The sequence below is a fragment of the Eptatretus burgeri genome, chromosome 3 (genome assembly GCF_056783735.1).
Source record: "Eptatretus burgeri isolate ZD-2024b chromosome 3, Ebu_testis_v1, whole genome shotgun sequence".
NCBI classification, from domain to species: domain Eukaryota; kingdom Metazoa; phylum Chordata; class Myxini; order Myxiniformes; family Myxinidae; genus Eptatretus; species Eptatretus burgeri.
The window spans coordinates 27,180,621-27,207,154 of record NC_140963.1 but is presented as its reverse complement, the minus strand read 5'-3'; the positions used below and the strand labels follow the sequence as shown (position 1 = coordinate 27,207,154).

Sequence of the window (26,534 nt, the reverse complement as noted above, 5' to 3'; positions counted from 1 at the left end):
TTCTGAATGAGGAGTCAGAGCCACTGGGATTATGGGTTTCCTGGGTTAAAACTAAGATCCAGGCTTTCAATGACATCTTGGATGCTGCTGTCCTGTCTGTGCCTGTTTGTGGTGAGGATGTTGAGGTCATGGAGGGATTCACTTACCTTGGCTGTGATATTCATGTCACTGCTGGCTGTGAGCCAGAGGAAAACGGACGTCTGGGATCGGGCCTGAGAAGTCATCGATTCACTGGATCATGGGGTGTGGCGCTGCCGATGCCTGTGTGGGAGGACGAAAGGCCGAGTCTTCAGGTCCTTGGTGCTTCCATCTCTATGGATGTGAGACTTGGACTCTGACCAGGGATTTGAGATGGAGACGTAATTCCTTTGGTACCAGGTCTCTTCAGAGAATCCTCGGCTATCACTGGTCAGACTTTGTGGCCAATGAGCGGTTCCTGAGAGAGAGACTCAAATGAGATTTGTTACCCGCACAGTCCGTGAGAATCAGCCGTGGCTGTTTGGAAATGTGGCTCATTTTCCTGACGCTGATCCTGCTCACCAGTTTCTCTCAGCGAGGGAGTCTAGTGAGTGGAAGAGGCCAAAGGGCCGACCACGTGCCTCATGGTTGCAGCATGTTTATCAGGAGATGGGGATGGGCCAGGCATATGCCGAGGGGATGACCAGATGGAGGCCCGTGGAGTAACTGCGGAAAGTGGACATGCTGTTCCAGCAAATGCTCCCATAGCTGACCTGACACCTCCCAACCCCCAGGAGTCCCTTTCGATGCAACTTCCCCTACACTCCCAAATATTGTTTGTTCATGTAATGTACCATCCTCAAGTGACGTCTACGTCTACGTCCACGTCCACGTCCACATATATATATATATATATATATATATATATATATATATATATATATATATATATATATATATATCTCTATCTCTATCTCTATCTCTATCTCTATCTCTATCTCTATCTCTATCTCTATCTCTATCTCTATCTCTATCTCTCTCTCTCTCTCTCTCTCTCTCTCTCTCTCTCTCTCTCTCTCTCTCTCTCTCTCTCTCTCTCTCTCTCTCTCTCTCTTCTAAGACCAACTTTGAACCACTCATTCCAACTTTCTCTTCCTCATAAGTGGTGATTTAAATTGGCACCATACAACTTTGCTGGGTGTTGGTACCTCTCTCACTCGTCATAACATTTCTGCAATGGACTTCTGTGCCTCCATGGCACTGACTCAATGTGTGAATTTCCCGACCCAGATTTCTCATAATGGCAAATCCTCCCTTCTGACTTGGTGATGACAAACTTCCCCACAAATATCTTGTGCTCTCACTCTGCTCAAATTGGTTGGTCTGATCATATGCTTGTGAGAGCCAGCATCTCTCTGGCTGTTCTTGGCAAGGACTGCAAGCAGCCATCTCTCTTCAGGTCTGGTCTCCGATATATGTGTATATATATATATATATATATATATATATACATATATATATATATATATATATATATATATATATATATATATATATATATATATATATATATATACCCTGCCCCTGATATTTACTCAACCTGGGAATTCTAACACAGAAACCTGCTATCTTATGTGCAGATCCAACACATCTTGTTGTCAGTTATCATATCCTTCTTCTAGCACATGGTACAATGAATCCTATGGTGAGGTAATTGCTCAGAAATAACTCGCCTTCTCTTACTGGAAAGTAAACCTGACTGAAGGCAATCTCAAATCATTCCACAAAGTCCACATCAAGTGTGCGTCCACTCTCAGGTCAGGTCAGGTATGGGAGCATGTGCCAGAACAGCGCGTCGCTGCGTCCACTTTCCGCCGGTACTCCAGGGGCCTCCGTCTGGCCATCCCCCAGGCAGATGCCAGGCCCATCCCCGTCTCCTTGAGATGATGGTCAACCTGCTGCAACCATGAGGCACGTGGTCGGCCCACTGGCCTCCTCCACTCATGAGACTCCCTCGCTGAGAGAATCTGGTGAGCAGGATCAGCGTCAGGAAAACGAGCCACATGTCCATACAGCCGCAGCTGACGCTCACGGACTATGCAGGTAACAAATCTCATCCGAGTCTCTCTCAGCAACCGCTCGTTGGACACAAAATCCGACCAGCGATAGCCAAGGATTCTCCGAAGAGACCTGGTACCAAAGGAATTAAGTCTCCGTCTCAGATCCTTGGTCAAAGTCCAAGTCTCGCACCCATAGAGCAAGACTGGAAGTACCAAGGACCTGAAGACTCGGACTTTCGTCCTCCCGCACAGGTACCGGCAGCGCCACACCCCATGATCCAGTGAATCCATGACTCCCCAGGCCCGACCCAGACGTCTATTGACCTCCGGCTCACAACCTGCGGAGACATGAATATCACTGCCAAGGTAAGTGAATCTATCCACGACCTCAACATCCTCACCACAAACAGACACAGACAGGACAGCAGCATCCAAGATGTCACCGAAAGCCTGGATCTTTGTTTTGACCCAAGAAATCCGTAATCCCAACGGCTCCGACTCCTCATTCAGCACCTCGAGGGCCCCCAAGAGGATGTCTAAAGTCTCCGCAAAGATGACTGCATCATCTGCAAAATCAAGGTCTGAGATCTTGACATTGCCAAACGATGCACCGCAACTTGATCTCTCCGACATCCTCCCAAAAATCCAGTCCATACAAGTGCTGAAAAGTGTGGGGGCAAGTACACACCCCTGACGAACTCCAGTAACAACTGGAAATAAGTCAGAGATGGTACCACCACACTTCACAGCACTCTCAGTACCAGAGTAGAGTTCAGACATCAGATCGATCAGTTTTGGTGGCACCCCACGAAGACCAAGAATCCTCCAGAGGACATCCCGATTCACTGAATCGAACGCTTTACAGAGATCAACATAGGCTGCAAGCAGCCCCTGCCGAAACTCTCGTCTGCGTTCGGTGAGGACACGAAGTGCAAGGATACGGTCAATCGTTGACCTCTTTGGTGTAAAGCCTGACTGCTCTGGACGCTGGTGCTCAAGCAGATGGTGGCGAACCCTATCAAGAATTATCCGAGCAAAGACCTTGCCCGGCACTGAGAGCAGCGTCACCCCTCGGTAGTTGTTGCAGTCTTGGCGATCACCCTTCCCTTTCCAGAGAGGGACAACAAGGCCCCTCTTCCAGTCAGTTGGGATGATGCCTGTGTTCCAGGCAGAGCACAAAACTGCATGCAACGACGCGAGTGCAGCATTTCCACCAGCCTTGAGAAGTTCGGCATGGATGCCACAGATCCCTGGAGCTTTGCCCCATTTCAACTGGTTCACCGCAGCCCGTGTTTCCACAAGCGATGGTGGACCACAGTTGATTCGAGGGTCAGCAACAGGGATTGTAACACCCTTGACGTCCAACTCGACAGCTGGGGGATCAGCCTGGTACAACCGCTCAAAGTAACCGGCCCAGCGGGCCTTCACTTCAGACTCCTCTGTCAAGAGCCCACCACTCTCTGCTCGAACTGCAGTGCTCCGAGGGATGGGCTTGGATGAACGTAATGCGCGAATTCCCCTGTAAGCGGGACGAGAATCACCTGTCCACAGGTGATGCTCTACCCCCTCACAGATTCCTCGCACATAGACCTCCTTGTCCACCCTCAGTGCACGTACAGTTTTACGCCTCAGCTCCCTGAACAGCTCAGCTCTGCCATTCAGCCTGGCCCTGCGACTCTGGTCAATGGTATCCAGTGTCCCTTGAGAGACAAAATTCTTCTTTGCCCTGCGGTGAACTCCAAGGCATCCACCGGCAACATCAAGGACGGTGGTCTTGAAGGTGCTCCACAACTCTTCAGGACCCCCCAAAGCACCCAGACCCCCAAGTGTCCACTCAGCCTGTTCGCAAACTCCTCAGCTACTCTCTCATCCCTGAGCTTGGCAACATCCAGCCTAGGCTGGGATGGTACCATTCTCCAGGATTTAAGGTGCAGCTTTAGAGTTGCTACAACAAGCCTGTGGTCAGTATTGAGGAACTGAGCACTCCGGTAGACCCTGCAGTTCTGGATCATCCTCCAACGACCGTCAATGAGGACATGGTCAATCTCCTTTGCCACACCGCCAGCGTTGGAATACCAAGTCCAGCGATGAGCTTGCGGGCGCTGAAACCATGAACCAGCCACCCTAAGTCCATGACTTCTTGCAAAGTCAAGGAACTTAGTGCTATTCTGGTTCATAGTTCCTGACCCATGGGGACCAACACACACCTCATAACCATCCCTATCAGTTCCAGTCGATGCATTGAAATCCCCCAAGACTAGAAGTGTATCTCGTCTGGGGCACTGATCAACCACAGACTCGAGTGTGGCGTAGAATGTGTCCTTCACGGTAAGATCACTCGCCTCAGTCGGAGCATAAATAGAGACCAGGGAAATGACACCTAAGGAGTGACGAATCCTTAATCTCATAATACGCTCGTTGACCGGTGTTACCTCAATTATCATTGGGATCAGCTTATTGGACACAGCTACAGCAACTCCTTGGGTATGGTAACCATCAGAGCGACCAGACCAATAGTAGGTGTAACCACCCACCATTATCTCGCCGCAATCCGGTCTCCGAACCCAGGGATGTTACCACTCTCAGGAGAGCCAGAAAACATCTGTGCCACCTCAAGAATGAACGTTCAAACTCATCTCCCTCCTATATAACTTGGTGGTGGCTTGCTAAGTATATCTGGGGTATGCTCCCCCTCCATACTTTCCCTCTTTTCAAATGGTACCACAGCCAAAACTGATTGTGAGAGGGTCAAATGTCTCATTTCTGTGTTTGCTTTCAAATCTTGTGTCCCAAACCCCTCACTCTCTGAACCCACCCTACAAAGTCACACAAACTGCTCCTGGACCCTGTGTCTTTTGCACCTGAGAAGGTGGAGAAGCATGTGGTTGGCCTCCAAAGCCAGTCACCAGCATCCTACTTTGTACAAAGTCCTTCCTTGGCACACCTCAACTTTTATCCACATACAAGGCCTTCATTTGCAGCTTGATGGAGTAATGCTCTCCCCTGTGTGCTGGCACCCCTGCCTCATACTTCACTCAGCTTTATGCCAGGAAAATCAACACCTTCAATATTATCGGAATCTCCCACAATCGATGAACCTGATTCGATGGGCCTATCACTTTGCCATCTTGGACAGGTCAGTGGTCTGCTTATCTTCTACCACCTCCTTTGTGGTCTTGCACCCTCTGCTCGTTCTGTGCTTTGTCCCTCTCTCGTAACCCCTAGGTATCTACAGGGTGCATGCAGTCCACTATCAAACTCTTTCTGGTAAAACTTCCAAAGTCCAGGATCACTGCTCATCGCCATTCATTTGTTTCTCTTTTTTTTCCCCCCATTTTGTCCACTCCATGTGTCACACCCATACACCTTATCCCCCCCACACCAATTATTTGTCCTTCAACCCTGCTATTGGTGTCCCCCCCCCTCCACTGTACCTTTTGTTCTGTTGCGTCCTGAACCATTCAATGTCCAAGCTCTTCCACGATTCTTGACATAAAGGGGGGCCTGATGTGTCAAAGTGTCTAAACTCCAAAGTGTATATTCCAATAGTACTAAATTAATAGATGATTCCCAGTGTACCTCACTTCAAACAGCACATAATTAATAGACATGTATACACACATGGGTTGACTGAGACTGAGGTGGTGAAAAAAAATGGCGTAATATTTTGTCCAAGTACGACTAAAATGAAGATTTTTGGAAGTGTAAAGAAGGCAATTTGTGTTCCACAAAGTTCAACTATGTAATTAAATTGAAATAACAAACGTTTCAAAGGCTTTTGAAAGATCAAACATTTTTCTGAAGTTTACCACCGTTGACGGTGTCTATTCAACCACCCTATCTAACACGTTACATTAGTTCTTTGTGCCTGCGTTTTTTGTCCTTTATGACGTTTTTAAAAACAGTAAGTTTCCTGTTTGGAAAGATTTTCGGTTTTGTTTGACTGCCAGACAGAGTAAAAAAATATGCACCCGTGTCCGAAGGAAGAGGTAACAACTCGGTTTTCTTCTCGTGATGCTCGGCAGCTAAAGTTCCGCTTGTGTCAATTCAGCGTCTGCACTGCTTAAAGTTTTTTTTTCACGGATGGATGGATGTACATACCAAATATTGAAGTAGTTGTACGGCTAACAAAATTACCTTCGTCCTTTCTGTGCATGCACACTCAGGATGAGATTCCGTACAATTCGCCAAATTCAGAGCCAAAGTATGACTAAATTGCAGGTTCGTGTTCCGATTTGTGTTCTGCTGCAGTGTTCAAAATATAACATTCACTTGAAATGAAGTAGCTCCTCCATCACAGACTGACGTCTGACAGACAGACAGACAGACAGACAGACAGAGACAAAGTGAACCAACTGCTTAATCTCATTTTTTGCTACGAGCAAGGGGTTAAAAAAAAACATTTCAGCACGATGGAAGACTATTTTAATGGCACTCCAGAATGTGGCAAAATGTATTTCTATCGCAATGTGGATGTAGATGATGGAAGAATAACAATATTTAAATTGCAGAGCAAAAAATTAAACAATCATCTCCAGTCTGAAATAATGAACTGTTTGTTCTTCAAGCTCGTTGGAATATCGTTATCTGAGACCTTTGGTGAAATTTTCCCGAGCAAACTTGACAAACAAAATACTTATGGTGATATCCCAGTACCTGTATAAGTGGCGATGTGAAGGAGATGTCTCTGTTGCCATGTAATACCTGGAGTTATGAACAAAATACAAAATGAGTGGCAGACAAATACAGGTGAAATATGTACTGTGCACTTCAAAGTATCCTCTTTCTATTACTCACTCGCTTTTCTTGTTTATAAGTCTGTTTTTGTGTCAATTATGGACACTACAGATATAATGCAAATTATTTGTTCACATTCAGTTCAAGGTTCGAGGGTGGCAACATTGGCTGAGGGCACGACCGTACCGCCGATGAAATGAAGTAGTATATTCTTGCCTAACTAGCATGAGGCATGCTAGTTCGGCAGGAATTTGGCATTTGGCCATGGTGCCAGTGATAGCTCGCCTACTCTTTATGAAGGACACCGTAGGATTTTTATCGTCAACCAACTTTTTATGTCAAGCAGGGTACTGCAACGGAGGGATTTTACACTGTAAAACAACATGAAGTGGATTTGGTTGTAGAATGCAGACAGGTGTTCGGACATGTCAAGAGTTTTTTTTACATCCCGATAAGAGATGACTCGTGTGTTCTGTTTCTCGTGTGTGTGTATGTGTATGTGTATGTGTATGTGAATGTGTATGTGTATGTGTGTGTGTGTGTGTGTGTGTGTGTGTGTGTGTGTGTGTGTGTGTGTGTGTGTGTGTGTGTGTGTGTGTGTGTGTGTGTGTGCGCGCGCGCGCGCGCGCGCGCCAAGGCATCGATGCGTGTCTTACACGGCATGACTCGAGGGGTGCATGGCCAGAACGCTTGTCACTTCCCAGTCTCCAGATGTCAAAAAATGCACTCCCTGTCCTGAAAGCTCCTGTGAAAAACCAGAGGTACACCACTGTCGGTTGGGGAAAGCCTTCAGTGACACAAATCGTGGTAAGAAAGGAGTTTACAAATAAACCTTTGAGGTGGCCAAAGCATGATGGTGCTGGAAAATGTGAGTGAAGTAGGAATGGGAGGTACAGCATCAGGTCCAATGTGTTGAAACACTGAATATGCAACCGAAACCCCCTTGTACACACAATTTATGTACTGTTTCTGTAATTGCTCATGCCTTCTACAAACAGTGACTTCAGACTGCAAGAAATGCCTTTCCATACACTTGGCACACATGAAATTCTGTGGGTTAGCAGGTTTACCTGCGATTTCCACATTCCATTTGCACTATATAGCCCCTATATTTGTCCTAATATCGCAAAGAGTAGGTTGGAAGGATGACCTGGAGGTATGCATACTAGTCTTTCAGCTGTCCAGCCTAGGTTTGAATCCTGACCCAGCTATAAACTGTCATCCCAGTGTTTCACAGACAGGGTTGTTCATCATTGTATGTTCCAATCGTCGGATGGACGTTAAACTGGGCGTCCCATCTGCCGACATAGTTGATGAACATTAAAGATCTCATGGTGTCCTTCGTGAAGAGCGGGTGTGCTATTCCTGGCACAATGACCAAATTCCAAATTCCTGCCGTGACTAATGCTGGGAAGGCAATGGCAAACCACATGGAATAACCCTTGCTGAGAAACTGCTTTGGCAAAACCGACACTCTGGAACAGAGTACGGTACATCAGAAATCAGAATCACAAAAAGTACTAAATACGAATTTGTATAGTGGTTATATTCATTAGTATGTACGTACTTTCCACAAACACGAGTGGATATTCACAAAGACGATATTAGATTCCCACTCACAAACCTTTCGGTTATGAATATAACAGCTTTACCATTCAGTACAGCACCGTGACAGAACCCAAACGCGATGAAGCCTCATGTAATCCGTATAATTGCTTTTAAAACTAACAGAGAAATCTAACGCAGGCGCGGTTTCTTTATTTCTCAGACATACAAAAAAGAGAGAGAGAAAACCAACATTGATTGGATGGAAAATATCAACGTTGATTATACAGTGCTTTCAGAATATGTTTTCACACCCCTCGGCTTTTGTGACATTTTGTTGTGTTACAGCCAGAATTTAACATGGATTAAATTTGAATTTTTTTGTCACCGATCCACACAAAATACTCCAAAATGACAAAGTGAAAACGAGAATCTTTTGACAAATTAATTAAATGGATACAAACAAACACGACATAATCGTGACAAGTGCGACAACACCGACAAGTGAGGACAACATCATGGCATCCTTTGATATTAAAAGCTTGTTCACAAATGTCCCATTGATGGAGACGATTGAGATATGCGCACATTTGCTGAATCACACCGATCTGGAACAACCGATGATCTCAGAACACGTTTTTGTTGAATAAATGAACACAGCAACAAGGGAGGGGGAATTCAGTTTTAACAACATGATGTATGTTCAAGCGGACGGTGTGGCCATGGGTTCTCCATTAGGCCCAGCTCTTGCAAATATTTTTGTAGGCTATCATGAAATGCAGAAACTTACTGGTTGGCAAGGGGTCGATTCCCCCATCGTATACTGATGACATTTTTGCTTTGTTTGAGTCTCGGACGGCATGTGACAATTTCCAGGCATGGCTCAACACTCTCCATCCAGTGCTGAAGTTTACCACGGAGCTGGGATCGTCAAACACGTTACAGTTTTTGGACGTGTTGGTTGATAGATCCAACCTTGGTTTCACAACATCCGTCTACCGGAAGCCGACTTTCACAGGGCAGTATACTCGCTGGACTGCTACAGCTCCACGAGAAACAAAATTGCCTTGATCAATATCCTGGTTAACAGAGCACAGAGGATTTGTTCACCTTGTAATCTTCCTGCTGAAATTGACAAAATCATGAATATACTCGGTGAGAATAGTTATCCTGAGCATATAGTTAAGAGATACATGCACAAGTTTCTAAACATGACAAGAGATCGGAAGATTGGTCCGGACAAATGTCCAGTCTATATCAGGATGCCCTGGAAAGGGCAATCATCACAAAGGTTTGAAGTACAAATCAAACATATTGCGTCCAACACGTTTCTGGCTGTGCAACCCCGAGTAATCTTTACCTCTCGCTGTTTGCTGACATCAGTCAACAAGGATGTGCTACCCACCTCACAAACTAGCAATGTTATTTATGAGTTTAAGTGCTGATGTGATGCTCGGTACGTGAGCCGCTCAACACTAAGATTGGCTGATCGGATCAAACAACACGTCACCTTGGCGATTGGAAGAAAGATTGTGAGGGTTAGAACACAACCAGTGCAAGCATGTAGAAATATCCAGCAACCACCGGCCATTGTACCTGCTTCATCTGCCATTGCACAGCACCTGGTTGCCAACCCTATCTGTGCAGACCAGTACAATGCAGAAATGTTCAGGATATTGAGCAGAGGTTAGAGCTCGTTTCATTCATGTATGTTGGAAGCAACCTTCATCCTTACCACCGATCCAATATTATGTCGTCAAAAGGAATTGGTACGATCTCTGTGTCTCTTTCAGCATGGAAAGATCAAGGGAAGTATGGTAACAAATGGTGAATGGACCTCAGGGAAACCCATCCACCCTCTCTCCAGGATGTGGTTGCAAACGTGAATCATCGGCGAACTCTGCTCCAGCCAATGGGAACTTGAGGTGAAGATGATGAGCCGACCAATGGGCATTCGGATTAAACATGACGTCAAAACTGTTGAACCAATCAGTGTCTACCTTATAGAGACTTGCGTATATAAGCACGCGCCTTCACTTCCTCCTTCACTTGCTGCGATCTTACCCTGAAGAGAGCAGCACGAAAAGCTGTGGTCACTATGATGTCGTGTTTGTTTGTATCCATATTGAAGTTCTGTAGTACCAAACATCTGTTTAAATTCATTAAAAATGAAAACCTGAAATGTCTTACATCAATAAGTATCCAACCCCTTTGCTATGACACTCCAAATTGAGCTCAGGTGCATCCAATTTCCTTTGATCATCCTTGACATGTCTCCCCAACTTGATTGGAGTCCATCTGTGGCCAATTCAATTGATTGGACATGATTTAGAAGGAAACACACCTTTCTATATGAGGTCCACAGTTGACAGCGCATGTCAGAGCAGAAACTTTACCATAAAGTCCAAGGAACTGTCCGTAGAACTCCGAGATATAATTGTGAGTCGGCATAGATCTGGGGAAGGGTACAAAAAAATCTCGAGAGTGTTGGAAGTTCCCAAGAGCACAGTGAGCTCCATCGTTAGGAAATAGATAGAATATGTAACTACCCAGACTCTTCCTCGAGATGGCTGTCCGACCTAAATGAGCAACTGGGCAAGAAGGAGCTTGATCACTGAGGTGTCCAAGCACCCATTGACCACTGTGACCAAACTGCAGAGTTCCTTGGCTGAGATGGGAGAACCTGCCAGAAGGACAGCAATCTCTGCAGGACTTCACATATCTAGGCTTTATGGGAGCCACTCTTGAGAAAAAGGTACATGACAGCACACTTGGAGTTTGCAAAAAAGCACGTGAAAGACTCTCAGAGCATGAGGCAAAATATTCTGTGGTCCGGTGAGATGAAAATTTAACTCTTTGGCCTGAATGCAAAATGCTACTTCTGGCAGAAAACGAGCACAGCTCATCACCCATTTTACACCATCCCTACCATGAAGCATGGTGGTGGAGCAACATGCTATGGGGATGCTTTTCAGCCACAAAGATGAGTGGACTTGAAAGTATACATGAACCAATGAACGTCGCCAAATACAGACAAATCCTTGAGGAGAACCTGCTTCAGAGTGCAAAAGACCTGAGACTGCAGAGAAGATTTACGTTCCAACATGTTCCCATTGATAATCTGTGGAAAGACTTGAAGATTGCTGTTCACCGATGCTCCCCATCCAACTTGACAGAGCTTGAGCAAATCTGCAAGGAAGAATGGGAGAAAATCCCCAAATCCAGATGTGCAGAGCTGATGCATCCCTAAGAAGACTCAGCTGTAATCACTGCCAAATGTACTTCTCCAAAGTATTGACAAAGGAGGACTGAATACTTATGTAAATTAGATAATACCTTATTTCATTTACAAGATATTTATAAAAATTTTCAAAAAAATGCTTTAACTTTGTCATTATGGGGTATTTAAGTAGATCGGTGCCAAAAAAAAAACATTTTAAATTCAGGCTGCAACACAATATGATATGAAAAGTTGAGGGGTTTGAATGAATACTTTCTGAAGGCACTGCATATGAATAAAGAATGTGGTCAAGTTTCATCCAAATTGCATGTGTAGTTTCAGAGAAGAAATCAAATAAATATTTTGGATGGCAACACCCCCCCCAACCCCCACCCCCCATCCACTTACACACCCTTAAACCGCGACCTTTTTAATGCCATGAATAATCTTTGGTACATCACGGGTGATGAAGGTCGTCGTCAAGTTTCATTGGAATTGTGTGTGTAGTTTCTGAGAAGAAATCAAATACTATTTTGGGGGGCAACCCTCCATATACCCCCTTTGACCTCAATTTTTTTTTAATGGCATGAACAAACTTTGGGACATCATGGGTGGTGAAAGTTGTACTAAAGTTTCATCGGAATTTGTGCCATTTCTGAGAAGAAAGGAATACCTCTTTCGGGAGGGCAACCCCAATGTAAACTCCCTTCGTAGGCCCACTCAGACTCCGATTTTTTTAATGCAGTGAATAAATTTTGGTACATCATGTGTGATGAAGGATGTGATCAAGTTTCATCAGAATTGCATGTGTAGTTTCTGAGAAGAAAGCAAATAGCGATTTTGAGGGCAGGGGGGAGGGGGGAGGGGGAAGGGGGCAACCCCCATAGACCCCTTTAGGGCCCGATTTTTTTCATGCCATGAACAAACTTTGGTACATACATGGTGACGAACATTGTGGTAAAGTTTCATCAAAATCCCATGGGTAGTTTCAGAGAAGAAGTTGCAAGTATTTGTGGACAGACAGACGGACGGACGGACGATGTGCCATCCCATAAGCTCCCCAGACTATGTTCCAGGTGAGCTAAAATTAATATTTTCTGCTTGTGTGGTTATTGTTCGGTTGCAAGTTGAGACCCACTCAATTTTTTTTTTACACTCTGCACTTCATATTTTCAAAAACTGATGGAAAACTGGAAAATTCAATGAGCACCTTACTCCGCAAGTTCTTGAGAAACAAGGACATGGGCAGGGTCTGCGAGTGGCAGATTTGATTGGTTGTGATGATGTAAAATGTTGTAATATTTTGTCCCAGTACTGCTAAATGGAAGGGTTTTCAAAGTGCCAAAATATGATTTGTGTTTCACAGTGTTCAAGTGGATACTTCAATTGAAATGAAACAAGAGCAAGAATTGCTTTGCAATACATGTCCCCTTAATGGTCCCAATGAATGTACTGGAGATAAAAATTTGTTTGCTTTAACGCACGCTCGAGCCGAAACCAGAACCAAAATGAAGAAGAAGAACCTTTCAAACCCACCGTGTTTCATTTGTGTCTCGGTTTTGCCCACTTCATTTTAAAATAACCCGACGTACATACAATTCATGAAGTAAAAACATGCGTACGACTTATGTGCATATATAATACATTGTGGTTATATACCTGGTATCATTCCAATTGCACTGGGCCATGAAATTAACACACACAGGCTTGAGGCCTGCCAATCTGTGCTGCTTCATGCAATGGTGGCGTATGATTTGTTGCGTTGGAGTCAGATCAGCTGTCCAACCAATGGGTGCAAAGCAGTGGGGTGGAGTCAGGAGGGCAGCTGAATACTGACCCATGTATAATATGTGATATTTTATAACTTTAAAAGGGGTATAACTCTGTGAAAAATTGATGAAACACCCTGAAACTCAAACTTTTTCTGCAACTTATCATAATAAACCAATGTACCAAGTTTCAGTTGAATATGTTAAAGGGTATGGGGGAAAAAGTCTGAAAACCACATGTGGGGCGGATGGACAGAGAGCAAACCTGTAGTCTCTTCAAGTGAAACGGGTAGGGGACCAATAAAGATTTTAAAGATTGTAGAAAAAAAAGCATTCAAAATTTACCACCATTAATACAGCGTCTTTTACACCACCTCACCTAATACGTTACATTAGTTCTTCATGCCTGTTGTTTGTCCTCATAATGTCCTTAAAAACAGTAAATTTCCTGTTTGGAAAAATTTTCAATTTTGTTTGACTGCCAGACAGGCAGACAGAGTTTAAAAAAAAACACAACTCATCAAAAAACACAACTCATGCCCACATGTAATCGGGACAAATTCAAAGCCAAAGTATGTACTGCTAAATTGCAGGTTCGTTTTCTGATTCATGTTCCGAGCTCTGTTCAAAATATAACATTCAATTTAAATTAAGTTGTTCTTCGATCATAAAATGGCACTTGTGTTGACAGTCAGACAGACAAAGTGAACCAATTGCTTAACCCCAATTTTTTGTGTCACGCGTGTGGGGTAACAAAACAATCTACTGTGCTTTACAAAAGTATAATGTAAATGATATGATGTGATGTCGATTTAGAAATCCAATGACGTACCAATCAACATTGATTGGATGGAAAATTATCAACATGTTGACCAAGATGGTGTACAAGGTGTACGACCTCATTCCAGTGTACAAGGCTTTCATAGAGAGCTCCATGGAGTACGGTTCCCCAATCTGGGCTTGCGATCCTGCTTCCCATGTGTAGTGCCAGCTTACACATTTGTGTGGAGGGAGTAAAAAACAAAAAATGTTGCATCACCTCTCACCATCAACCCTTATTGAAAAACAAATGCGATCTATTGATGAACATATTTGATGTATCTATATTTAAATTCAGAAAATTGGCATTGGGTGAATCTACCCTGGCTCCTGCTGCTCAATATTACGTCTGTCCTCCGCTGCCTACCACCCCTGGTCTCACACGCTCCTCAAGAAGCTCTCACCTGCTTACCCTCCAAAAGTAGAGACTGGTTGTCCATCTGCATTCTTTTTAAAATTTATTTTCCTAATCATGGAATTGTCTCTCCGTGTTCATCGTCTCATTCTCCTCTTTTCAGATTTTAAAATGTGCTGCCCAATGCGAGCTCATGCTTTCATAGATGTGTTCTGCACACACTGATTCTTTCCCATTCTGTTCCTCTCTGGGCCATATCCATTTACCTAAGGCTCATGGAAGAGCTCATCTGTAACTGCTATGCAGAAAAAAGGCAGTCAAACATCAGTGTACTTTAAATGAATTATAAAGATGGTGCACAATGGATAAAGAAACATGGAATGTGGGATTTTAACCTGAGTTTTGAACCTGCATTATGAGGCATTGGCTCAGATGGGAGCATTACCAGGCTCACCCAAATATTTGTGTTATTCCTTATTTTTATGTTTAACCCACATCCTCCACCCTCAACCCCTTTGAAAGTTTACAAACCTGCTGCCCTTTGGCATTTTGCCAGCTCCTCCACGAGCCGAGATCTTCATATAAAAAGACCTTTAATTTGGCATGAATGTTTACGAGTGAGTGTTCATGAATATCATTTCACTTGCTCAATCCCACTCATTGAGGCTTCACAAGAAAGGTATATTAAAATAAAATGATAAATTAATTGACTTATTCAAAACACTCCTTGCATCATGGATTTCCAGACTTGAGTTTAAAACGATGAAACTCGATCGTGTTGGGTTTTTAACTTACATGGTTTTGACTCGAGTTTTGACTCAAGAATTGCACTTGCTGCAGGATTTGGAACCATTGTCTTTGACCCTTTTAACAAGGGTTAAAGACACAAAGCATAAAACAACAAGGAGGGCACTCTTCGACATCACGACGTCGCCAGATATGCCTCCGCCCACCTAAAGCAAAGTTGATGTGCCGGTTATTGCATTTTTTAGTATTCAACCTTGTGACCTCGCACCAGGGGGCGGGGCCAAAAATGATTCTGCTCTTGCACCTTTGTGCCATGTAGTGATCATAACTACGAGATAGCGTGACAGTAGCTAGATGGACAGACAGGCAGACAGACACACAGATGAACGGATTTCCCATTTTAGTCCACATAACCTATGAAACACAGTGTCCCACATAAATGTCTTCAGGTTATATCAGGTTAAATATTAAGAGGTCACAAAGTGCAGACCAAGCAATAATTTGACTGAATTAAGAAGTAACACAAGGAACTTGGAAGTAATATCCCACAAACGTACTTTCATAAACTATATGGCAACATGAAAGCAAGGGTAATGCAAAAGGCACACATACAAGTATACAAATTCATTGTCCAATGCATTTGGATTTTTAAAATTTTATTTGCTGTAATAATATTTTGTACTAATAAGCCACGATCTGAAGGCCATTTTGCCTTTTATGTAACTGCTGTATGTGTATCACTTCTATGTTCCTCTATTATTTTAAATACTACTACAGGTGGCAGTCATGTAGAAAAACTTACATAATTCTTGCTACATATTTGCAGTATTTAGTTTAATAATTTTATTTCACACATGAGTACAACATCCATATCAGAGCCATTTTTAGCTCACCTGGAACACAGTTCAGGTGAGGTATTAGCTTCACGAGGTGTCCGTCAGTCAGTGCGAGTCAGTATGTAAGCATACTTCTTCTCTGAAACTACACACACGATGTTGATGAAATTTGACCACAACCTTCATCACAAACCATGATGTTAAAAATAATAGTCCTAATTTCAACAAACTTTGTAGAATTTCTGAGGACCAAGGCTTCCCGATGCCTCGCAAATCCCATCAAAAAAATTGCAGATGAAGAAGGTCAATTTAAAGGTGTGAGGTCATTACGATTCCAGGATTGCTACTTTTGACTTCTTGTCAAAAAGTATTCACCCAACTTATTTGCAACTTGATAGGAATCATCGCTGCATGGTACTTTCACAAGTTTGTTCAAACCACCAGCTAATTTACATATTTTGTGGGTCACCCACGCCTACCAGTGTTTCCCTGGTTCAACCAGGTGAGCCCAGGGACATCGCCCCTATTTATTATTTAGTACAAGAGTCATCTACACTCGCAGACACAAAAATTCAGGATTTGATGACTTGACTTATGATCCAAATGAAATAATTGACAAATTGTCTCATATAATGTTAATTAATTCGAAATGAACAGGATATATAACTAAACCAACATTATAAATATATGTGGAAAAATTACGGGCCCAGATCGGGAATCGAATCCAGGTCCTCAGGCCCTCGCTGCTCCAATGGTTGGCAGCGAGTGCCCCAGAAGCAGTGGGGGAAAGAGAGTGGCACTTGCATGTGTGGAAGAATTGTGTTGCTCAGCTGGTGGGTCGCCAAGCTGGTGGGTCACCCAGATAGATCAGATGGCAGAGCACTGGTACGGTTTGCCAGAGGACCTGGGTTAGATTCCTGGTCTGGGCCTGTAATTTTTCTACATATATTTATAATAATGTTAATTAATGAATACATTTTCATCCAATATGGTGATGGATGCAAATCAACATGATGCACTTCACCAGTCAGCAGCCTAAATGTAGCAAAATCCTCTCAATTGCAAATGCGATAAGGTCTCAGTTCAGCTGTTGCTGTATGGAGTTTCTCAAATTTTGGACGTGACCCGGTGAACACGTGTTGGCAATAAACTTATCAGCTGCATTTTTAAATTCGTTATGATTGTGTTGATAATCAAGTTGGTGAAGTGAATGGATGAATGTGAAGCACACCAATGCAATATTAATCTTTCACATCGTACCTGTAAGGGGATGGCAGCAAGATGGCGGAAAGCTCCTCGACCACCTTGCATGGTTGATAATGGCAGAAAGAGTGTCTCTCCATCTGCAGAAACCACTGGTTTCTCATGCTGGTACAGTGAGAGATAATGCAGACATTGGTGTGGAAGGAAGATAGGAAAAGAAAAAAAAATGGATCAGCTGCCAGTGAAAGTTTATAACAAAGACAGGTGATATTTAATAAGTGCTTTTACAGTGGATATCTCACAGTTCAATAGATCTTACAATCTGAAAAGTTATGAGGAATATATCTGTGGAAGGTACCTGGTGAAACAACCAGGCTTCAGATGTTTCTCGATGCCTCTGCAAGCATAAGAAACATGACATTACATGGAGTCAAAGGTCAAACATAATCATGACTAATGGATGCGGATTCAGCAACATAAGGACTACTTCATTAATGGTGCCAAGTATTAACACCTTCTTGTGGGGTGAGCAGGGGAAAGTTTTTGGCCCAGATCTTTCAAGAACTGGCTGACTTGGCCTGATGTTTGACTTGAGTTGATTTGAGCAGGAACTATTAATTTATCCAGGGTGCTGGCGATAACCTTACCTTCATTTCATGAAAGGCACCGTGGGATCTCTCACCCCTTTAATGGATTCTGGACTCTGGAGCAGTGGAAATGTGTTCTCTGAAGTGATGAATCACGCTTCACCATCTGGCAGTCCGACAGACGAATCTGGGTTTGGTGGATCCCAGGAGAATGCTTCCTGCCCGAATGCATAGTGCCAACTGTAAAGTTTGGTGGAGGAGGAATAATGGACTGGGGCTGTTTTTCATGGTTTGGGCGAGGCCCCTTCGTTCCACTGAAGGGAAATCTTAGCGCTACAGCATACAATCACATTCTAAATGATTCTGCACTTCCAACTTTATGGCAACAGTTTGGAGAAGGTCCTTTCCTGTTTCAGCATGATAATGCCCCCGCGCATAAAGCGAGATCCGTACAGAAATGCTTTGTCGAGATGGGTGTGGAAGAACCCGATTGGCCTGCACAGAGCTTTGACCTCAACTCCACTGAACACCTTTGGGATGAATTGGAATGCTGACTGTGAGCCAGACCTAATCACCCAACATCAGTGCCCGACTTCACCATGCTCTTGTGGCTGAACGGAAGCAAATCCATGCAGCAATGTTCCAACATCTCATGGTAAACCTTCCCAGAAGAGTGGAGGCTGTTATAGCAGCAAAGGGGGACCAACTCCATATTAATGGCCATGATTTTGGAATGAGATGTTGGACGAGCAGGTGTCCACATACTTTTGCCCATGTAGTGTATGTATGTATGTATGTATGTATGTATGTATGTATGTATATATGTGTAGGTATATATGTATGTATGTATATATATATATATATATATATATATATATATATATATATATATATATATATATATATATATATATATATATATATATATATATATATGATGTACAAACAAACAAGTGAAAGATGAAAGAGATCACAAATGGGGATAAGGGTTGATATGAATTGTTGTTACATCACCACGATTAAGGACTGAAGAGAATAGTGGGATTGTTTGGAAACAAAGGTATACTGGGACAAAGAGGGAAGGTGAGTTCAAAGATTGAATCAGTGACAGAAAAAAAAGGAGTAAATTAGCAAATGATCACTTGTGACTTCGTGTGTGGATGCTGAAGAGTGATGTAGCATGAACAATTAGAAAACTCAGAGCCTACCAAAGCTGTTGTCACATGATAGCAATAGAATCATGGTGGGCTTTCGAAAAAGAAGATGCCAATGATCTCCAAGGCGATAGACCTGACAGTGTCAATTTGATCTTGATTAATCCTTTGAATCAATCTCTTTCAGTAAATCAGTGGACCACTGAAACTTTGCTTTATGCTCACATTTAAACGATTGCAATTCCCCCGTTAGCAGGCTTACCTGCCTCTTTCTTCTCTCAATCCATTATGACTGCTTCAGAATATGGCTGCCAGATTCATAATTCAAAGTCATAAATTTGATCACATCACTCTCGTCCTCAAGACAATTCAATGTCTCCCAATAAGCCACCGGATAAATTATAAAATATTGCTGATAACCTTTAAAGCCAAAAATGAAGAAGTACCTGGGAATCACCTGATGATTTCTCAAAATGGGGATGAAGACTTTTAATGATTGACGATTCTTCACCCAATGCTACTCAGATGTAGAACTCTCTCCCTTGTATAATTCGCACAGCCATATCATTTACTATTTTAAAATCTTTAAAATCCAATATTTTAACACTTGTTATTTCTTATATTTTACTTTCCTCCCTCTTCTTTCGTTGTTATGTGCATTCAGATTTTACTTGTAAAATTAAAATGTGACATAAGAAATCCATTGATTTGATTGACCTGAAATATCTCCTTCCTCATGGGGGATAATGCGGGATGGAGGGCAAATATATTTTGTGCTGTGGCTAATTATAATCTCCTTTGTCTGCGGCAGGGGTCAGTAAACCACTTGCCATGGAGGGGCAGGGATTATTTTTCTGTCCATGACTTGATCCTGGGTACGACGAACACGGATGCAAAATTTGGAGATCGGCCCAGTGCTGGTTTTTCAATAATTTTCTCACACACACACACACACACACACACACACACACACACACACACACACACACACACACACACACACACACACACACACACACACACACACACACACACACACACACACACACACACACACACAATGTTTACTGTATAGCTTGCAAAACTATTCACCCTCCCCCCCTCAAGATGAATTATGAATTATGTGGAAACAATTTTTTCCAAATTGACTTATTTGTAAATGAAGAGATCAAACAAAACACTGCGACAGTGGAAAGAGGTTACATGCTAGGAATACCTGCAAAAAACATGTCCAAATCAAAATTCACTGGTTGTGAAAGTATTCAGCATGTTAGGTCAGTACTTGGTGGAAGCACCTTTTGCAACAATGACTGCTCGGAGTCTTTGTAGTTAGTTCTCTACCAGCTTTGCACAGTGGGATGGTGAAATCTTTGCCCATTCTTCACGTTAAAATTGCTCTCATTCTGACAAGTTTGAGGGGGTTCGTCAATGGACTGCAATCATCAAGTCTCGCCATAAATGTTCAATTGATTCAAGTCAGGACTTTGACTGAGCCACTTGAGAACATTTATTTTGTTATTATTCAGCCACTCCAGTGTGGCTTTAGATTTGTGATTCGGATCATTGTCCTGCTGAAATGTGAATCTCCTACACAGTTTCAGATTCATGGCTGACTCAAGAGGTTTTCATCAAGGATTCTCCTGTAATTTACACTGTCCATTGTCCTTTCTATCCTGACAAGCTTCCAGACCCTGCTGATGAAAAGAAGCCCCATAACATGATGCTGCCATCTCCATGCTTGACAGTAGGGATGGTGTTGACTGGGTTATGTGCAGTGTTAGGCTTGCACCAGACATAACGCTTTGAATTTAGACCAAAAAGTTCAATTTTTTTCTCGTCTGACCACAAAACCTTTCTCCACAGGCCTGCAGTGTCATTAAGATGCTTTTTCATAAACTCCATAATTGCTGTTAGATGAGTCTTTTTCATTAATGGCTTCTTTCTTGCCACCTGCCCATAGAAGCCAGCTTTGTGAAGGGAACGGGATATTGTTGATTGATGAACCCTAATCCCCATCTCGGACATAGAGCCTTGTAGATCTTCCAAAGTAATTGTTGGATTTACAGTGACATCCTGAACCAGTTTCCTGCTTGTTCGGTTGTTGAGTTTGGATGGGCGACCTGATCTGGGTAAGATCTGGATGGTATGATACGTCTTCCATGCCTTAATGATGAATCTAACCGTACTCAAAGGGATAATGAGTGACTAAAATCTTCTTATAACCCTCTCTTGATCGGTCCTTCTCCACCACTTGATGTCTGACTTCTTTGGAAAGCTCCTTGATCTTTATGTTTGCCTTGTTGGTTGACCAAGTGAGTTTCACCTTAAAACTCCTGCTGTAAGTGGAGGAGCTTAATTTTTCAAGTTAAACCGCTGATTACATAGATGGGTGAAACCTATTACATTTACTGTGGTTTGTAATCATTCGAACAAATAATTTGCTCCTGAAGTGATTTAGGGTTAATTAGGCAAAGGGTTTGAATACTTGTACAACTGAGAATCATCTGATTTTTCTCTGTTAATCTAACACATTCATATTTTATCTGCATTTTGTTCGCTTTGGGTTTGAATTTAAATTTCACATCGTTAAGGGAAATAAAAGGCACATAAATTATTGTTTTACTTTTCTTAAAAAAAGGCTATTTCCACCTAACAAGAAATGCACACAAATCCAACTGTAAGAAAATTTACTTTATATTATGGCTTCGACATAAATTTTAAAGCCATCTGAAAAAATATAAACCATGAAAAACAAGAAAAAGAGCAATCGGAGATTGCAGACCCTCACCTGAACCTCTTTTGTGTGGTGTATTTTGTGTGGCGTTTGTGTACTGGTGTTATGAAAATAAATAAGAGACATAATTAGGATTAACACTTTATAACTGCTGGCAGTGATGAACGGGTACCAAGACGTCCCACTTTGATGCAACCCCGTTTTGATCGGATACCTGACCCTGACCCATGACTTTTTAATTATTATTATTATTATTATTATTATTATTATTATTATTATTATTATTATTATTATTCAATTGAATTCAGAATGGGATTAAAATAAATTCAACTCAAATCAAATGGATGACCAAATAGGAACAGTCCTGCATTGGAGAAATCACAAGGAACCCAAACAAGTAAAAAGAAAAGATTAACTCAACAGGAGGAAACTGGATAGGATTTTCATTTCAGCTGCTGCTGCTACTTTACCCTCAAACCCATGCAGGCACAGCCAATTGAGCCCTATTCAAAAAAATATAATTTCATTAAAAAAAAACAGATCAAAAAATTAAATAATTCTGGCTGTCAGACCATGTATCCGATCAAGTTGAAATTTAAAACATGTATTCCACATCACAATTGTGAAGTTTCACTTCGATTGATGAAGCGGTTCCAGAGAAAACGTTATTTAATATTTTTCTTAAATCCAATATAGCTGCCAAACCATGAGACATCAATTATTCCTTCACAACCTTGTCCACATATTTCTTGGGGAACATTTGTGTGAAGTTTCCCCTCGATTCTAGAGAAGATTTTAATACGTTTTAGTGTAAATCTAATATGGCTACCAAATCATGTGACCTATGATGTCATATGTATGAACCTTTTGTCCCTCATTGATAGGCAGTCATATGTGTAGAGTTTCACCGCAATCTGTTCAGTCATTTTGGAGAAGATTTTTGAAGTTTGTTTCAACCCCCCCCCCCCCCCCAAAAAAAAATGTGGTTGCCGAATCACGTAAATGATGATGTCATCCAAAAAAAAATTGTGGACCATTTTATCCTGAGATGACAATCAAAAATTTTGATACTGATCAGATGTAGCATTCTACATATGCAATTATAACATCATAACAAGGGCACCTATCCATCCATCCATCCATCCATCGAGACCATACTCTGTGCAGAGCGTTGGTGCTGCCAAAACAGTCTCCTTGGCTATTGGGCACATTCCTGGATTGGTCGCCACTCCGACACAGGATACCAGCAAGGTGGTGCTCATTTGCCAACCTCAGAAGGATAACAGTCAACCCCACCTGGTATTAATTCTACAGTTGAGTGGAATTTGAACTCAGGATCCTGGGATCCCAAGCCCACCACCCTAACCATTCAGCCAACAGAAGGCACCTATCACATCATAAAACAAATCACCCCCATTCCCCAGGAGTACTTGCTATGTCCCAAGTTTCAATTGTTTTCCTTGGTGTGATTTCAGAGATACAAAGGTCCAAAGTTTTTCTATTTTTCAAACATGGCTGGCACACCATATGAAGGGCGTAGCCAGAGGTCCAAAAGCGATGAGGCAAAAAGAGGTGAACTTGGTTGATGTGACGGTGCGCGTAGCACAGCGTTGCGAGCGCCACAACGGCGCGAAGCTAATAACGCGTAGCACAACGGCGCGAAGCTAATACGACGAGGGGTCTGGGGGCCACTCAAGGCCCCCAGAAGCCAATGCATTTTTGATGCCCAAAAACCTATTCTTGGCTAATTTCAATGCTAAAAATTTTAAAATGTTAATGTTCATTTCAACCACATTAATCTTAAAAAAAAAAAATATATATATCCATACATATATATATATATATATATATAGATATATATATATATATATATATATATATATATATATATATATCCATACAGTCAAACAGTAAATTTTGTTTGTGTCAAAACATTTTAGCCCCCATGGTAAACCCACCCCACACTCTCACCATGCCCGACCCCACATGTTCTGTCATCATTCATATCGCAATGACAGAGCCAAGTGCATGAGCTGCTGCCTCATTAGATCAGTGTACTGGGAGGAGGGTTGTTCAGTCACTGTCAGGGGGGGGGGGGGGTATTGTCCTATTTAGGTATTGTGTTCGGAGTGAAGATAAGAGTATTCAGAGCATTGCCGGGTAGCTTTGATAGTTTACTCCCCAGGGAGCTCAGATGGCCAGAGGGCTCAGGCCAGATCATATTTCAGGAAATGAGCGACGAGGAAACTGCCGCGTCTGCCTCATCCTGGCTACGCCCGAGCACGTGATATATGACATCATAATTATCATTAAAACATTCTTCGTGAGTAGTCGCACCAATGGTGACCATTTCGTCTCAATCCAACAAGCAGTTGCGGAGAAAAACACGAATGTTCTGTGCAGACAAACAAACAAACAAACAGACAAACAGACAAACAAACAAGAAGATGTCGTGCAGAGCACGATACTTGCAAAATCCAAAAAACAAATTTAACCTCAAAAATAATTGGTGGTTGAATTCAGTGACCTGATAATGCAACTCCTCTTCAAATTTCAAGTCAATCGGATGAAAATTGAGGATTTTAGAAATCTCACCTTAGTTGTTGACCTTTGGCCTAGGTTGAGCTTTTGACCTTTTGACCTCAAGAGCAATAAGCTTCTTCCTTTTGACAAACTACCATGTGGTGAAGTTTTGTGAAGATCGGTTTAAAATTGTGACCTGTAGGTGACACAGACAGACAGACAAACAAACAGAATAACAAAATCGACGAACAAACATACCTGGAAAATCTTCGATTTTGCAAGATACAAACAGACCCAAATTCAATACCCTCTTCATTGCAGAGGGAAATAATGGAATATTGCAATCATGCATGAAAAACAAAAAAATACCATTGAAATACCAATCAACCTGCATAATTTGATGGACTATAGTCTGTTGTAGGGTGAAGGAAGTAGATGAATGGATGGAATGGGTGGAAGTCGGAGGGGGGGGGGGAGTAGGAAGGGGGAAATGGGAAGGAGTGAGGTGGGAAGAGGGTAAGGAGTAAGGGTGGGGTTTCTACAAATTTTTCCCTTTTTAAAAGTTTTCAGAGACAAACATACAACTTGGATTCGATGCCTGCAACCCCATTTTTTCCACAGTGTAATGGCACCAGGAAACTCACCAATTGGCTGAGAAAATGGGAGTGTGACAATGTCCGTCAGTGCTCTGTTCAAGAGCATTGCAAAATAAACAAATAAATGAATAAAACCTGGCCCTGTCCGAATTTGACTTCAACAAGTGGATACATCCCTTCTGCATTTGTATATTGACTTGTCCCCCAGGGACTTCATGTAATGCTTGTCTTCAGAAAGTTGACCTCTCCATGTTGGAGGAATTGCATGACATGACAGATGAGTGAGCTGCAATTCTGGAAAGTATTTTTTTTTTCTTTTGCTTTGGGTCATGGAAATCAGAGCCAAAAGCGACAGCATGTGCTGGCAGATTTGTGCTCATGTCGAATGAGGTTTGCCCTCATAGGAGAGCTCCGTGAAATCCAAGGAGAAAACACACCTGCTCGTGAATCTTTCAAGCCGTTTCGAGCTGATCTCAAAAAAAAAATGAAAAAGGTAATCCATACTGGCGAATCAGTTGATAATTTGAAAAGCTTATCACATAAATATAAGCAGATACATTTTTGTTGCAGATGAAGTTTTTTTTTTTATCGGAAACTTTCAAAACGTTCATCTAATTGTATTATCACTGAAATCATAACTGGTCCGCATCAAGTGAAAAAGTAGAATTTTTTTTTAATGTTGTCGCCTACAGGCACGGACTGAATAGTCTTCATCGAGGTCAATCATTAAATAAAAGAACTGCATGAATAGAAAAGTAAGAAAAGAGAGAATAGACTAAGAGTGTTTGAGAAAGTAAAAAAAATCTGCTTCTTGAAAAGGGGAAGGTCATGTGTTTGGGAAGACATGAGAAGGTAAAGAGTTCCAGGGTTTGGCAGTGCACAAACATCGTAACGGGAATAAACAAACATCGTAACAGCCCACCTTTGAATGGCCAATGGCCACACAATAATAATGTGATGTAGTGGCTTGTCGAGTATTCCTTGATCTCGCTAATGGTGGGCCTACTATGAGAGCCTACTATGCGGCGTAATTTGAGCGGGTCGAGTTTTGAGGTCACATTGGTGGAGTGGACAAGTCCAATAACTTTGGCTTCAATTCTGTCCAGTAAGTATGTGGAGCTGAAACCTCCCCAGATGCGAGAGCAGTACTCTATACAAGGACGAATCAATCCTTTATATAGTTGGAGCAACTGTTCCGAGGAGAATGTGTTTGTTGGTTTGAAGGTGTTTTTATAACATATATATCAATGATTACAAACGATTTGTTTTATACGATGTGTTCACCATATTTATATAACAAAACTTTGCTTCAAATAAAATTTTCTTGCTGAAAATTCCGTTTAATTTATAGGTGAATCTGTGCTTTAAAGGTCCTATGTAATTCAAAATTTTCTGCCTATTTATATATTAACTTGACCTTCCTAGTGAAGAAATCACCCATGTTTCTTTTTTGAAATCAACAATGGGATAATTAGACCAATATTTCGAACATTTGTAGTGCTTTTCACAACTTGCTATGCCCTGCCCCTCAAAAAAGTTGAGTTCAGCGAACTGCAGGTCACGTGACCGTTGACGTCATCTCCAAAACGCGACTCGCTCAGAGTGGATTGATTAGACGTCCCACGCCGTATAAAGTACGTACAAATGCATTGTGCACATGTGTTTGCTATCTCACTGATCGTCTTAATTCC

At 42.2% G+C, this 26,534-nt stretch overlaps 1 protein-coding gene across 3 annotated transcripts in view; it reads right to left on the bottom strand.

Annotated features, from left to right (window-relative positions):
• Positions 1 to 26,534, bottom strand: part of LOC147029591 (inactive dipeptidyl peptidase 10-like) — a 594,191-nt gene that overhangs the window by 80,355 nt on the left and 487,302 nt on the right. For all 3 annotated transcript variants that reach the window (XM_085872742.1, XM_085872743.1, XM_085872744.1), the window contains exons 12-15: positions 17,608 to 17,646; positions 17,307 to 17,414; positions 7,412 to 7,500; positions 6,675 to 6,722 (exon numbers count right to left, since the gene is read on the bottom strand). In XM_085872742.1, the coding sequence (XP_085728868.1) occupies positions 6,675 to 6,722; positions 7,412 to 7,500; positions 17,307 to 17,414; positions 17,608 to 17,646 (284 nt within the window). The remainder of the gene's footprint in view (positions 1 to 6,674; positions 6,723 to 7,411; positions 7,501 to 17,306; positions 17,415 to 17,607; positions 17,647 to 26,534) is intronic.